At 31.4% G+C, this 13,101-nt stretch overlaps 1 protein-coding gene across 1 annotated transcript; it reads left to right on the top strand.

Annotated features, from left to right (window-relative positions):
• The first annotated feature begins 7,971 nt into the window (after window positions 1-7,971).
• Window positions 7,972-10,027, top strand: LOC120187893 (kinesin-like protein KIN-12A). The gene is made up of 5 exons (XM_039191488.1): window positions 7,972-8,085; window positions 8,206-8,587; window positions 8,678-8,761; window positions 8,877-9,008; window positions 9,116-10,027. The coding sequence occupies exons 2-5, from the start codon at window positions 8,438-8,440 to the stop codon at window positions 9,185-9,187; spliced, it is 438 nt and encodes a 145-aa protein (XP_039047419.1). The 5' UTR covers window positions 7,972-8,085; window positions 8,206-8,437; the 3' UTR covers window positions 9,188-10,027.
• The last annotated feature ends 3,074 nt before the right edge of the window (window positions 10,028-13,101 follow it).

The following is a 13,101-nucleotide window of genomic DNA, read 5'->3' as shown; positions in this document are numbered from 1 at the left end:
CAAAATATGTCTAGAATATGTTGATTTGAGGCAAATGGAGAGTTTAGAGTGAGAGAGGGACAAACGACGGGGAGTGTTTAGGGTAGAGGGTTTGTGAAAAATGAAGAAAATAAGCATTTAAACCCAAAATCCCGACGGGTGTATCGATGCACTGCTGAGTGCATCGATGCACATTCAAGGAGTGTATTGGTGCACCTTCATTTTGCATCGATGTACATTCATAGGGATGAATCGATGCACCTTCATAGTGTATCGATGCATTGTGCACAAAAATGTCAAAAATCCATTTTAAACACTTAAAATGCTAAATTATTTAGGTCTGGTGGTATTGGCAACTCATATATTGAAAATTAATCATGTTTAATCAATCAATTTTATCCTTAAACTACATTTGAACATATAATTAATTTTCACCAAAGATCATAAACTCCCCCTAACTATTAGCATAGAATGCATTCAAAAATGTTATTTTATAAGCATTTTCAAATCTAATTTGAAAAGTGCTAAAAATATTTTAAACACTAAGTGAAGATAGGTTAGTTAAACCTAATTCTCTCCTAAGTGTCTTAAATCTTTCTTTGTCTAAAGGTTTTGTAAAAATATCTGCTAATTGGTGCAAAGTATCAACAAATTCTAGAGCTATATCTTCCTTAGTGACATGGTCTCTAATGAAGTGATGTCTAATTTCGATGTGCTTAATTCTAGAGTGTTGAATGGGATTTTTAGTGAGACAAATAACACTAGTATTGTCACACTTGATAGGAATGGTACCTACTTCAATTCCATAATCAAAAAGTTGTTGTTTCATCCATAAAACTTGTGCACAAAACTACCGGCTGAAATGTATTCCGATTCAGTGGTAGATAATGCAACACAATTTTGTTTCTTTGAAAACCAAGAAATCAATATATTTCCAAGGAATTGGCAAGTACCGGAGGTGCTTTTTCTATCTAATTTGCATCCTCCATAATCCGCATCTGAGAAGGCATGCAAGCTAAAACTAGAGTCTCTAGGATACCAAAGTCCTAAACTAGGAGTGTCCTTAAGGTATCTAAAGATCCTCTTAACGGCTAGTAAATGTGATTCTTTAGGACATGATTGAAATCTAGCACATAGACAGACACTAAACATGATGTCTGATCTACTTGCGGTTAGATAAAACAATGAGCCAATCATGGATCTATATAATTTAACATCTACACATTTACCTCCTTCATTTATGTCAAGCTTTGAAGAAGAACTCATTGGAGTGGCATGAGGTTTCCCATTTTCCAGTCCAAACTTCTTGAGCATATCCTTGACGTACTTAGCTTGATTGATGAAGATGCCATCTTTTCTTTGCTTAATTTGGAGTCCCATGAAAAATGAGAGCTCCCCCAAACTAGAGTCTCAAATTCACTTTGCATTAGCTTAGAAAATTCTTGGCAAAGAACATCATTAGTAGAACCAAATATTATATCATCAACATAAATTTGAACTACTAATAAATCTTTACCTTTATGCTTTAAAAAAAATGTAGTGTCAACCTTCCCTTTTGAAAAACATTTTTCAATTAAAATTTTGGCAATATTTCATACCAAGCTCTAGGAGCTTGTTTTAAACCATATAGCAATTTTGTCAATTTAAAGACATGATTTGGAAATTTTGAATCTTTAAAACTAGGTGGTTGTTCCACATACACTTATTCTTTTATAAAACCATTTAAAATGCACTTTTAACATCCATTTGATATAATTTAAACTCATTGAAACATACAAATGCTAATAACATTCTAATTGCTTCCATTCTAACTACGAGAGCGTATGTTTCATCATAGTCTATGCCCTCTTCTTGAGTATACCCTTGAGCAACAAGTCTAGCCTTGTTTCTCACTATATTACCACTTTCATCAAGCTTATTCCTAAATACCCATCTAGTACCTACAATAGATTTATTACTAGGTCTTTCAATTAATGTCCATACTCTACTTCTCTCAAATTGATTTAACTCTTCTTGCATAGCCATAATCTAATGTTCATCATTTAAAGCTTCTTTAATATTCGTAGGCTCTATGCATGAAATAAATGCAATATAATGACATATATTTCTAAGAGAAGATCGAGTTGTTACCCTTTTTGATGGATCACCTATTATTTCACAATCCTTAACATAGTTGTATTCCCTTGGATAAGAAACTTCCTTTTCTTTAATGGTTGGATTCTCGAGAGGATCTTGAGTTTCCTCATCTTTCGTTTCTTTCTTTGATGATGGTTCTCCAATGCCATATCCAACGTCATTTATGTTTATAATACCTACATCATCATTCACACAAGAATCCTTCCTCTGAAGGGGATTATCATCGAAAACAACATGTATAGACTCTTCTATAACTAAAGTTCTTTTATTAAACATTAGATAAGCTTTAGAGTTTAAGGAATAACCCAGAAAAATTCCTTCATCACTTTTAGCATCAAATTTGCCAAGATTTTCTTTATCGTTGTTTAAAACAAAACATTTACATCCAAAATGATGAAAATAACTAATGTTAGGCTTTTTATTTTTAAAAAGTTCATATGGAGTTTTCTTCAAAATATGCCTAATCATTACTCAATTAATAACATAACAAGCGGTATTGGTGGCTTCCGCCCAAAAATATTTTGGCAAATTATTTTCACAAAGCATGGTTCTAGCCATTTCTTCTGAAGTTCGATTTTACCTCTCAACAACTCCATTTTGTTGAGGGTTCTAGGTGCTGAAAAATTATGGCTAATACCATTAGAATTATAAAACTCAGTAAATCCAAGATTTTCAAATTCAGTGCCATGATCACTCCTAACACTAGTTATAGAGTAACCTTTTTCGTTTTGAATTACTTTTAAAAACGTGATGAATTTTTCTATTGCTTCATCTTTAGTATTTAAGAATAGAACCCAAGTATATTTAGAATAGTCATCTACCAAGACAAATGCATATTGTTTTCCACCCAAGCTAGTAGTTCTAGTTGGCCCAAAAAGATCTATATGGATCAATTGTAATACTCTACTAGTTTATACATCATTAATGGACTTAAAGGAAGCTCTAATTTGTTTTCCTTTAGCACAAGCATCACAGATTTTATCTTTATCAAATTTTAGCTTTGGCAACCCTCTTACTAAATCTCCTTGAATTAGTCGTTACAAAATACTCATACTAGTATGTCCTAGTCTCCTACGCCATAACCAACTATCATGCTCATCCTTAGTAACTAGGCATAAATTAGTCAAATCAATAGAGTCTAAATGCACCATGTATATATTTTCTATTCTATGACCAACAAACATAATCAAAATATATGCAATGTCAATCAATTTTGTAAGCACTTTAAAATAAGACATTATATCTTTTGTCAAATTCATCTAATCGGATTATGCTTTAACCCATTCACATATAAAACATTATGCAATGTTGATTATTGAGATTGAAAGCATATGCATAAAGTTTTAAAGATGTTATGCATTAAAAGTTGATATCATTGAAAATTTGAAATCTATGCATAAGCATTAAAAGTTTAAGGTCAAAATTTGTAAAACCAATAGTATTTGAAAATTTTGATATGAATTGTTAAAGAGATATCATTTACGTGTAAAACAATTTTGACCAAAAATTATTATGATGAACTAAAATTAAAAAAGATGAAAAGTTTATATTGTTCATCATAAAGTATTTTTCAACATACATGAGATAAAACATAATTATTCAATATTTAAATTTTCATGCATGCATAAGCAAAATGAGCAACCAAATAAAACAATAGTAATATTAAGTTTAGAAGTTACCCATTCATTTTTCATGTGTGGCTAGAGCATCTTGAATAACATCATTTTCATCATAATTGCTCCCACACACCTACAAGAAACATTTAAGTAGATTTTGGTATCCAAATTTCTTTGGATCCTTTAGCGTTAGTTTCAATGCTCCTTGTTCCCTTGGGAATCCATACTTGTCTGATTTTGAAATATTTTCTTTTCTTTAAAGGACAAGTATGTTCCTTGTGACCATGATAATGACAATATGAACATTTTGTCATTATGGAACTAGATGAATTATTTAAAATGATCTCTTTTTGTTTTGTTAAGCTTTCAAGCTTAACTTTCAAATCGAAATTTTCTTTTTCCATACTTTCAAATTTCATTTTTGAAAGTTCTAAATTCTCCTTCAATATTTCGTTTTGATTTTCTAAATATGTTTTAGCTTTCAAAAGAAGATCATTTTTACCTATAAATTTAGAAATAAATTTATTGTATTTGGAGTTCATAGTCTCAAACTCTGAAAATAATTCATCATAATCATCTTGTAACTCATTAAAAGATTTTGAATTTAATCTATTTGAGTTAGAAGATACATTTGGCTTTGTGAGAGCTAATAGAGACATCACCTTTATTGGTTCTTCTTCTTCCTTGTCTCTATATATCTCCTCAAGCTTATCCCACATCTCCTTGGCACTTGAACAAGAAGAAACTCCTTTATATACATTAGTATCAATTGCACAACACAACATGTGCATAGCCTTTGTGTTTTGTTGAGCTTTCTTCTGTTCTTGATTACTCCACTTCTTTGCCTTCTTCTTAGGAGAGGAATATCATTTCTCGAATATCATCCAAGCTTCCATATCAAATGCTTGGATAAATATCATCATAAACCTCTTCCAACGATGATAATTTGTTCCATTGAAGTATGGAGGCACGTCAATTGGTTTGGATTCTTCCATGGAGAATGAACCGGAAGTGGACTCCATCTTTATCGATTTAACTATTCTCGGATCTACTCAAGAGGCGATTAAACCTTCAAATGAGTGAGACTCTGATACCAATTATTGAGTTAATCGATTGATGGAATAGGCCAAGAGGGGGTGAATTGGCAATAAAAATTTTGGTGGAAGCTTTTGCAGAAAATTGATAAAATTTGCACAACGATTTAGAGTGGTTCGACTTTCTCAACCAAAGTCTGCGTCCACTACCTTAGCTATCCACACTAAGGATTTTCCACAAATTCACTAATTTGTCTTTCTTTTGAGGACAAAGAGTAACCTTACAAATCCCTCAAGAATTATACCCCAAATTCTTGAGAACACTCTCTCCCAAAGAGAACAATACAAATTTTGCAAACTTACAAGAAAATCCTCACAATGAAAGATGTTTGCACAATTCTAGAACAAAGAAAGAACACTCAAGAATAATACAATTGAGTACAATTAGTGTTCTTGAAAGAAAAGATGAATATTGAATGAAATAGGCTTGAAAATGCTCAAACTTGAGGTTTGATGCTTTCTCTTTGATTCTCTCTTGATTCTTATTTCTTGTTGTTGATCAATGGCTTCTAAGCTTGTTTAAATACTCCTTGGATCATTTCTAAATGTTGGGGATTATTAGTGGAGTTAATAGAGCCCTTATTGTGTGAAAACACTTAATAAAATCAGTTAGGAGCATGTGTGCATCGATGCCTAGTCAAGGTGCATCGATGCATCAAGTGTAAAATTCAAACATTTCGACCTTTGGAACACTTAGTGCATCGGTGCAGTAAGGGTGCATCGATGCATAAAATGCATTCGATGTTTCAAACAAGCCTGGAGTGCATCGATGCATAAAATGCATTCGATGTTTCCATAAAATCCCGAGTGCATCGATGCATGGAAGTTCATCGATGCATAAAATGCATTCGAAATGGGGTGTGCATCGATGCATCAATTAGTGCATCGGTGCATCCCTTCATAAATTTGATTTTTGGCTCGTTTTTTGTTCGAAATATTTTGTGAAAATTGTTTCAAAAATATTTTAAGTATAAAACACAATTTTACACTTTAGTAAGGATTGAAATTAAACTTTGAAAGACTTGGAGTATTATTTTGATATTCGAATAATTATATCGAATATACTTTAGAAAATCATTTTTAAAATCTTAAAATTCATTTAACTTAATTTGTTATATTGAAACATCAAAATATTTTCAACATAATATCAAGTTTTTTGTAATAAATTATTTTTGTACTTATATATTTTAATCATTATAAAATATTATACTATTAGAACCTCCCTATTTTTTAGTGTCAAAAATGTTATATATTAACAAAATATATTGTAATTAATAAAATTTAAGAATTTTGTAATTAATTATTTTTGTAGTTATATATTTTAATCGTTATGAAAATTTATACTATCATAAATATTTTCCCCTATTTTTTGTGCAAAAATGTTATAGTGACAAGTTTTGTAACTATGTGTAATAGTTATTGTTATAGAAAAATTATCACAACAAAAATTATATTTTTTATTTAATAAAAGATTCAAGTTTTTTATTAAAAAAATTATGTTTGCAGTTATATATTTAATTATACTGATAAAATATCATTATTATTATAAAAAAACAAAATGATCAACAAATTTAATTTTTTTTCTTATATATATATATAATTAAATGGAATTTTTAAATAAAATATAATAACAAAATATATTATCAAAAATTTTAGGGGCTTGTTTATTTAATAAAAATAATTATTCTAAATTTAAAATCTAAAATAAACAAAAAATAAATTATAAAAAATTGTAAAAATGAAATTTAAATTACTAAAAAATTGATATATATATATATATATATATATATATATATATATATATATTGAATTGGGAATGGACAAGCTAACTTAAGCTCTCATGTAAGGTTGTCCGTGCAAGTCTTGAACAATATATATTAATCATAGTTGGAAAATTTTCCTATTAAATTTTTTATATTAAGTTTAGTTAAAGGTTACTTCCGTTTGTCATGTTATATTCACTACAATACTCTTCTTAGTTGTATAATTATTTTAACATTTTTTATTATATAGTTTCATAATGGTTAATGATAGAAGTTGTTGGTTAAAGGGTCATGTTAATTTTTTTCCTAAGTTTGATGGTCGCATTGAATGCAACATTAATTTGATGGCCAAATTGAATTTTTTAATGTACAAGAGCCTTAGGTATCTTTTTTCTGAAAATTAATATAAATTAAATCAATATTAATTAGGTATCGATGACTCGAAAATACATGTAATAGGCTTTATGGGTACCCAACTTATGGGTGCCCACATATTACTAATTGAGACGTAGACCGAATTTTTGGCACAAAAAAATTTTGAATACTTGAAAAAACGAGTACCTAGATATGAACATCCCTAACTAATATATATATGATAAAAAAATCATGTATTAAATTTACTACGATTATTTTTATAAACTATAACACATCAAAGTTTAACCATAAATTATTTTTAATACACGGATTTTATATACGATTTTTATTATCTTTATTAATAATTAATATTATTAATATTATTGATTTATTTTATATTTTAATATTATATGAATCTCTTCAGAACCATCATGTTCTGAAGATTATACTTTTATTATTATTATTTAAGAATATATCAAAATATCCTCTAATTAATAATAATAATTGTACTATGCGCTTAATAGGAGTGTACTTTTTTTTTAATATTTAATTTATTACAATATTTTATTATTTTAATATTATATGAGTTAAACAAATAATTGTGCTATGCTCTTAATAATATTATGTCTAATTACTCTAGTATGGATGAATTTAAAAGAAATCTAAACCTAAGGATTTGATCTAAAAATTAAGATTCTATGACTACATTGAAAACCCAACAAAATTAAATGTAATTAAAAAGAACCAAGGGATTAAAATGTAATAAAATAAAAAGGAAATAGTTAATTAAAAATAAACATAATAGCATAAAATGATGACTAAATTGTACTAAAACAAAATAGAGAGCCACGATCAGAAATTAGAAAGAAACATTCAGTGACCAAATTAGAATAAAGGAAACAAAGGGTCCAAATATAAAAGTATGTGATACTATAAGGAGCCGTGTCCTAATTATACAAAAACCCAAGCCTTTCACGCTTGTTGTTTTCACTTGGCCATTTCTCCTCTTTGTACGCCGCATCTCTCTCCTCCTTTTTTTTTTCTTTTTTACCATTTGCAAACCCTAACCCCAAAATTAGAACACTCTCAAATCTCCCCTACTCTCCACGGCTGGGACTATTACTGGGCATTAAATCAGCGTTGGTATAACCCCGACCCCCGTTGGAAATTAATTTGGAAGCTTCGTGTTCCTGAACGGTTACGTAGCTTTCTTTGGCTTGCTATGAAAGAAAAACTTCTCACTGATCATGTTCGTTGTCACAGAGGTTTCACACATGACCCATCGTGCCTGGCCTGTGCTAATTCTGAGGAGACACTCCTTTATATTTTACGCGATTGCTCCAACATTCATGGAGTTTGGAATTCTATGGTGCAATCTCATTTTCCTGGATCTTTTTTTACTGCTCATTATAAATCTCGTATAATATCAAAACTTAGTATCACAATAAATAGTGTAAATCTCTTGATGAATGGCTTACTATAAATCTCTCCTGTAATGCTCCTCTTTATAATGTTTTTGGAATATTTGCTTTGTTTCGATGAGGAAGAAGGAAAAACGATTGTTCGGAAACTTCCTAGTGATTCTTTGAGTATCAATGGACACACATTCACGTTTGACTCAGTTGCCAGCTCGGATGCAACTCAGGTACTCATCATGTCCTAATCTCTTTTTCCCCCTTTTCCTTCTTTTTTAGGTTATTTAACTTCGTTTAATTATTTCTTAATTAAAAATTAGCGAGATATATTCCGGCTTGTGGGAGCACCACTAGTTGAAAATTGTCTTACCGGGTTTAAAAGTTCAGTGTTCGCTTACGGGCAGGTACTTTTCTTCTTCTTTTTCTTTCATTTCTATCCTTTTCAATTTTCATTGTGTTTGAATTGTTTTGTAATTTTTTTTTCAATTTGTTTGTCTGGGTAAATTGATTTCTCACTAGACTGAGACTGGTAGTGGAAAGACTTGCACGATCTGGGGTCCAGCCAACGCCTTGTTGGAAGAAAATTTATCAAGTGACCAACAAGGCTTAACTCCCTGTGTGTTTGAGCGACTCTTTGCTCGTATAAATGAGGTAAAACTGTAAAAGTTTTAGTTATGTTCATCTATGAATGTGCTGAATGTTTCTGTTTTGAATGGACCATTTTTAATAGTTGGTTTTTATGACCTTCTATATTATAGGAGCAAATTAAGCATGCTTATAAACAACTCAAGTACCAATGTCAGTGTTCTTTGTATTATCAGATTGTTTAGCTTTGTATTATTCTTATTTTTTACCCCTTTTTTCACTTTATTAGATCTATAATGAGCAAGTCACGGATTTTTTGCATTATAAGGAGCGTAGAAGTCACGCGATTGCTCCTCTTGATGAATGGCTTACTATAAATCTCTCTTGTAATGCTCGTCTCTATAATGTTTGTCCTTGGAATATATCATTGGAATATTTTCCAATGATATACTATTGACTCATCCTCGCTGCTCAACCGTAGCATCTCCTGGGCTAAACACTACCTCGACGCTGCTGTTTCTTTCACCGATTTTTAGCCTTATAATGCTGAGTTAATCCGGTGGCAACCTCTAGGACATAGTTGGGTTTGCCTCAACACCGACAGTGCCGTCTTTGTGCCATCCAATCTCGGCACTGCTGGTGGCATTTTCCGAGATCACATGGGTACGTTTCTCCTGGGTTATAGTCCTCGGTGATCCATGCAGAATTATGAGGCGTTTACGAGGGTCTGAAGCTGGCTTGGTCGAAGGGATTTCACCACGTCTTGGCGCAAACCAACAACGTAACTGTCCTTGATCTCCTCTCCCCCTCGTCCTCGGAGAGTCCATTTGCTCTGGTGCGTAACATTACTGGTATGTGCTCAAGTTCCTAGTATGTCGAATTTGTTGCAATTCGAAGAGAAGCAAAATTTTCTGCCGATCACTTTGCCTAACTTTCGAAACCTCACGATCACCTCCTCACTGTGTATGATGCACCTCCGACTTGATTTCCAACGGGGGTCGGGTTATCCCAACGCTGATTTGATACAAGATTATAGGCACGATGGGTCATGTATGAAGCGCTTATGAGTCATTGTTGGGACTATTACTGGGCATTAAATGCCCCATATATGTATTTTTTTAATGTATATATGGATAAAAAAATGTTGATTTCAGGCACAAAAACATATTAAATTAAACAAAAATATATTAAATTTAAGCAAAATAGAAAGTTATGTTAAATTTATTTCGTCATAATATTTTCTCAAAAAAACAATTATGTTATTTTTTTGAAAAATTTGTATAGTCATAATTAGAAGTGCATAAAAAATCCGAATATTCGATTTTACGTAAAAAATATCCGAAATCTGATTTGGGAAAAACCGATTTTTTTTAACCGGATCAGATATTTTAAAATCGGATAGTTTAATCGGTTTGGGAAAAATTGGACGATCGGATTTTTTACAGGATTAAAAATTGGTTTGAAAAAAATCGGATAAAAAATAGGTTTTTTATTTGGAAAAAATTTGGTTTGGGGTTTAAAAATCCGGTCTGGAGTTTAAAAAATTGGATGACCGGATTTTTTACTGGATTAAAAACTGGTTTTTTTAAAAAAACATGTTTTTTTCAAACCGAAACCGGTTACACCGGTTACATCATCTGACCCTCCAAACCGGTTATGATCCGAACCGATTTTTTTATAAATCGATTTTTTGGCTTGATGAAAAAACCGGATCGATTTTTATCCGATCCGGATCGGATTTAAATCCGACTATGTGCATCTCTAGTCATAATAACAATTTATAACAAATATTAATTTATTAATATAAAAAATTATGACAAATAACATTCTTTCACTATAATTATAATAAATTTTAATAAATTTATTTAGTTACAATAACACGGTATATTTTGTCAAAATAAAAAGTTATGTTACATTTATTTTGTCACAGTATTTTGTTAAAATAAAAATTGTGAAAAATTTATTTAATCAAAATAACAATTTATAACAAATATTAATTTCTCAATATAAAAAATTGTGACGAAGTAATATTCTTTCACAATAACAAAATTACAACAACAAAATTATTTAGTCACAGAAAAAATTTATAGAAAATATTTAGTGACGAAATAAAAGTAGTGAGAAATTAAATTTTGTTGTAACATGTCTTTTAGTCAAGAAAACATTTTTTATTTGATGTCATAATTTAAGTTAATTGTGACAAAATTTACTTTTTGTGATAAAATGAATATTTTATTTTAACAAATATTTTGTCTATGTATTTTACATTTAGTGCCGAAATAGAAACTGTGACAAATAATGTTTGTTATTGTATTTATTTTTGGACAAAAACTCTTTATATTTGATGTTAAAATATAAGTTAGTTATGACAAAATGTAGTTTTCGTGACGTAATGATTAATTGATTGTGACAAATATTTTATTGTGATAAGTTAATTATAGTAAAAAAATTATTGTTACAATAAATACTATAAAATGGTAACAAACAAAATTTTGTCACAATATACTTTACATGACAAGGTTGTTCTAACAAACATGGTAACAAATAAAATTAGACAAAATAAATATATCATGACAAATTTAGTACTTTAGTGATAAATAATTTTGTTGAAACAATCGAAATTTGTTGTAGTGGGTGTTACAGTTTGTCTTTGAGACTAAGGTTAAGCAACTTAAATCTTTGGATCTGGTTGGCTCTTTGGCTACTGAGTTGGACTCGTGATTTAATTACTCAACTGTTGAGGGTGGTAGAATCTGGATTTTGTGGAAGAAAGGTTTGACTATTTTTTTCATTCAGGTTGCTAGTCAATCCATGTCTTTCATATTGGACCTATTTGGTAGAAAGGCTATTATTACAACAGTTTATGCGTTTAATGAATAAGCTGGTAAGAAGACTTTATGTGATCAACTTTGAAGTTTTGAGGTTAGCGTTGGTGCTCTTCCATGGTTTGTTGCTGGGGACTTCAACACATTTCTCTACCTTGCTAAGAGTTATGATTTTGGTAGTTTGGGCTCCTATATTAGTGCTGACATTATAGATCTTAGACATTACTTGCAAGAAATTGAATTTCTTGATCATCTGTTTACTTGGACTAATAAGCGGGATGATGGTATTTTCCTAAGATTCTTTAGAGATGGTTTAGTGCTTGTGTTTTCTCTTCTCGGTTTTTCATTTATTTTAATGAGACTTGTGTGGGTTATTTTAAAAGTGAAAGTGGGTGAAATAAGGAGACCCCCTTTCTCCTTGTTTGCTCTTGCAATGAATGTGCTCTCTGTTCTGTTGAACTTGGTGATTGTTCAAGGTGTTTCTAAATTCTATCCTAAATGTAAAATAGTGGATCTCACTTATCTTTGTTTTGTTGACAACCTCCTGATCTTTTGTAAAGGGGATATTGATTCGATCTTGGGTGTAATGAGCGTGCTTGATGAGTTTTATATAATTTCTAGATTGAAATTGAATGCTTCCAAGTCTAAACTCTTTGCCTCAGGGAAGAGTGGTGATTGTGTTGCTGAGGTGGTTCGTGCTATACGATTTTAAATTGGGAAATTTCCTGTTCATTATTTGGAGATTCCCTTAGTGGCTAGGAAACTTACTATTAAGGACTGCACTCCCTTGCTCTTGAATATTGCTGATGGCTAAACTCTCGAGATAACGTTCTCGAATAAATTAATTCACGAGATAATGCACTCCTCAGATTAATTGCTCAAATAGGGTGAAATCTACAGTGTTGGTCGTAGGTCGCCATGCCATCCGGGCGACCTACTAGGTCGCCATGTCCTCCCGGCGAGCTATGAGAGAGATTGCATGTGTCATGCACGTTCCAACACGTTGGGCATCCGAAGCCATCCGACCGAGGCCATTCGAGCGAGCTATGCGAGGGCATCCGAGGGCAAGAGGAATCACGCGAGGAGCAGGAGGAGTGCATGGCGACCTATGCTGGGAAGCTGCCACGCCGTAGGTAGCCCGGAAGGCATGACGACCTACGGCCAACACTGTGCAATTCGCCCTATTTGAACAATTAATCTTGGGAGTACGTTATATCGTTAAATAAAAAATTCGAGAACATTATCTCGAAAATTTTGCCATTGCTGATAGGTTGAAAGCATGGTCTGGTAAGCTCCACAGTTATGGAGGCAGACTCTAGTTGATTCAGTCGGTA

The sequence above is a fragment of the Hibiscus syriacus genome, unplaced genomic scaffold (genome assembly GCF_006381635.1).
Source record: "Hibiscus syriacus cultivar Baekdansim isolate YM2019G1 unplaced genomic scaffold, ASM638163v2 tig00113726_pilon, whole genome shotgun sequence".
In the NCBI taxonomy this organism is placed as follows: domain Eukaryota; kingdom Viridiplantae; phylum Streptophyta; class Magnoliopsida; order Malvales; family Malvaceae; genus Hibiscus; species Hibiscus syriacus.
The sequence above is the reverse complement of the archived record's forward strand: the minus strand, read 5'-3'. Positions and strand labels throughout refer to the sequence as shown.

Coding starts and splice junctions, on each gene's coding strand:
- LOC120187893 (XM_039191488.1), top strand. CDS start 8,438: ATGCTCCTCTTTATAATGTTTTTGGAATATTTGCTTTGTTTCGATGAG. Junction 8,588..8,677: donor CCAGCTCGGATGCAACTCAG/GTACTCATCATG, acceptor ATTAAAAATTAG/CGAGATATATTCCGGCTTGT. Junction 9,009..9,115: donor TCTTTGCTCGTATAAATGAG/GTAAAACTGTAA, acceptor TCTATATTATAG/GAGCAAATTAAGCATGCTTA.